General features: G+C 51.3%; 1 protein-coding gene across 1 annotated transcript; it reads left to right on the forward strand.

The window, feature by feature from the left end:
• Positions 1-2,104: 2,104 nt before the first annotated feature.
• On the forward strand, positions 2,105-2,964 carry LOC134143760 (olfactory receptor 6P1-like). Its single transcript, XM_062582046.1, is given in 2 exon segments — positions 2,105-2,378; positions 2,381-2,964. Coding segments are annotated over 2 exon segments (858 nt in total).
• The last annotated feature ends 251 nt before the right edge of the window (positions 2,965-3,215 follow it).

The raw sequence follows: 3,215 nt of genomic DNA on the forward strand, positions 1-3,215 counted from the left end.
CCGGCACAAGCCCCCTGCCCAGTGTAGCCTGGGGGCGGCTCAGGCCTCTCTGGAGAGCCCCAGCCCTGCAGGGAACAGCCCTTCTGGCCTGTTGTCTTCAGAGCCAGAAGCATCCTCCCAAGCCATTTCACAGCCCTGTTGCTGCTGCTCAGCTGCTCAGGCTGAAGTGACCTCACAGCTGCTCTGCTGATGCTGTTCCTGCTGCTGGCCTATCCGGTACTCGGGCAGCAGTGACCTCACGGTCTGCACTGAGGCCATGAACCTGCTTCTGGCCTGTCAGCAGCAGAGGCAGAGGGGACTTTACATGAACCAAAAGCATCGGAGAGCCTGCTGATGACATGTAATCTATAGAGATGGAAGTGACCTCACAATCAGCATCAGAGCCCTGTCCCTGCCTTTGACCTGTCAAGTACTCAAGCAGCAATGACCTCACAAAGAACATACAAGCCATGTCCTGTTTCTGGCCTATCACCACCAGAGATTGAGGTGACATCACTAGAAGATACAAGAGCTTCCTGCTGGCCTATCAGGTACTGAGGCAGCAGTAACCTCACAATCAGAATGGAAGCCATGTGCCCACTGCTGGCCTATCAGCACTCAGGCAGAAGTGACCTCACAAGCACAAACTTCTGTCTTCTCTCTGCTTCTGGTGTATCAAGTGCTGATGGAAAAATGATCTCAAAAACAGTATCAAAGCCATAAGCCTGTTCCTGGCCTCTGAGTAGCAGATACAGAGGAAACAGAAAGAATTTTAATGAACCAAGAGTCTGCTGTAGCCCACCAGCTTCAGAGAGAAGTGACCTCACAATATGGATCTGAGCCATGTGCCTGCTGCTGGCCTATCAGGTGCTTGGGTGGTGGTGACCTCACAAGCACAAACCCCAGCCATGTCCCTGGTGCTGGCCTGTCATGGTCTCACACACAGGTCACCATGTCATTCACTCCCACGAACCCGGGGAATGGTGTTCTCCAGGATTTGCTTGTCCTGCAGTGGCTTTCCAGGATCTGGGAAAGGGCGTAGGAAGTAGCAGGGACCTGGCAAAATGCACATATCAGCACCATCACCTCATGAGCTATGGGACCTGTTCCTCTTCCCCTCAGTCCTTGGAGCTGCCAGCTCCTCTACAGCAGGGTGACAAGAACCTGAGCTCTCCTTGCCCATCAGGAAGGCATGCTCCCATAAGCACTGTTGGTTGCTTGTCTCCAAGTGCCTAGTCCAGGAAGTGTGTGCAGGGCTGTTCTCACAGCCCCAGGCAGTGCAGTGCTATGAAGATCCCGTCAGGCCTGCTCTTCCAGCACTTCCTTAAACAACATGCTTGGGAGGAACAGGAAGGGCTGGGTCCCATCTGTGCCCCTCCAGCTGGCTGCACGGAACACCCTGAGTGCTTATGGGAGTCCATCAGGAGCATGCCCTCAGGTGCTGCTGGTCATGGAAGAAATGGCCTTTCCAGAGAAGTGGTAAATGTACCTATAGTTAGAGATGTTTAGTGCTGAGACTCCTGACCCAAATCTCCCTCTTTTGATTCATTTCTACTTTCTTCCTCCACTTCTCCCACAGAAATTCATTTTACTCTGTGCAATATGTCAGGAGTCCACACCACAAGTAAAGGAGGCCGAATCCAGCCCTGCAGCTCAGGGCTTGGGATCTTTGGCACCTCAGCAGGGTCACCGCCACTTGGCTTTTCCAGACCTGTGCTGTGAGCTCTCACGCACATACTTACTCTTTCCCTCAGATGCCCAGATTTTTGGCCTGGCATTTCCTTAGACTCAGTTCTTTCCTCACAGTTCTGCTCTATTATGCGAGGGAAAGAATAGAGACATGGTAGACTGAGGTGTGGCCCTAGGAAACATGGCTGAAGAGCACAGAAGGTGTCAAGCAGTTCATAGTCACCCTTGTCGATGTTGTACACATACAACATCGTATGGAGAAAGAGAAAGGGAATAACTGCACATCATCAAGTGAGTTCCTCCTGCTGGGAATGGGGAACATCCCCCTCACTCCATACACCACTCTTCCTCCTCTTGCTCCTGATCTACTTGGTGACCGTGGTTGCGAACAGCTTCGTCTGTGCTGGTGGTGGCAGACTGGCATCTGCACAGCTCCATGTACTTCTTCTTGGGCAATCTGTCCTCTGTGAAGACCTGCTGCAGCTCAACCATCCTGCCCCAGCTGTTGGCCAGCTTCCTGACTGGAGACAGGACTATCTCTGCTCAGGGTTGTATGACTCAGCTCTATTTCTTCATTGGTTTTGCAGTTACAGAATGTTTCCTGCTGGCAGCCATGTCCTATGATCGGTACTTGGCCATACGCCAGCCCCTGCTCTATGCAAGCCTCAGGACCTGGAAGGTTTGTCTCCTGATGGCAGCTGGGTCTTGGCTGGGGGTTTGGTCTTTTCTGTAGTAGCCACTGTCTTCTCATCAAGGTTAAAGTTCTGTGGCCCTGCTGCAACTGACAACTTCTTCTCTGATTTTACTCCTTTGCTGGAGCTCGCGTGCACTGACACCAGTGTAGTTAAAATAGTAACTTTCATCCTGACTCTCCTGGATTCAGTCTTCCCCTTCCTGATCACGCTGGCCTCCTACGTGTCCATCATAATTGCCATCCTGAGGATCCCCTCCAGCATGGGCAGCCAGAAGGCCTTCTCCACCTGCTCCTCGAACCTCACTGTCGTCACTGTTTTCTATGGCTCCCTCATCATTGTCCACATGCTGCCCAGAACCCCCAGACTCAGACAGCTCAACAAGGTGTTCTCCTTCTTCTACACCATCCTCACCACCCTGGTCAATCTCCTCACCTATAGTCTGCAGAGCAAGGAGCTCAGGAAGGCCCTGAGGAAAGCACTCAGGAAAGATTTGGGTGGTACCCAGGGCTCATGCCAGTTGACATGGGCACAAACAACTTCTAACTTCTACAAAGCCAAGTACTGTGTACTGCAAGATCTCTTTAGAAGTGTGCGGCCTTGAGATTGCCTGTGGAGTGCTAATGGGAGGAAAGGGAAAGCTCTGTGGAAAGAAATGCTCTTATTTTAGAAAAAGAAAGTTAAAAAGGTCATGTATTAACTTTTTCTTTGATTATAAGGAGTGTGGTGTTCCTACATGTATCAACTGTTTTCTTTCTCGGAGAATCTGGAAGGAATAAATTTGGGATGGCAGATGAATTCCTTCCACGGGCACGCCTGGGGGGATCCATCTTGCTTTTGGTTCCTGAGATGGGA

Source organism: Rhea pennata, chromosome 8, assembly GCF_028389875.1.
Source record: "Rhea pennata isolate bPtePen1 chromosome 8, bPtePen1.pri, whole genome shotgun sequence".
NCBI lineage: Eukaryota > Metazoa > Chordata > Aves > Rheiformes > Rheidae > Rhea > Rhea pennata.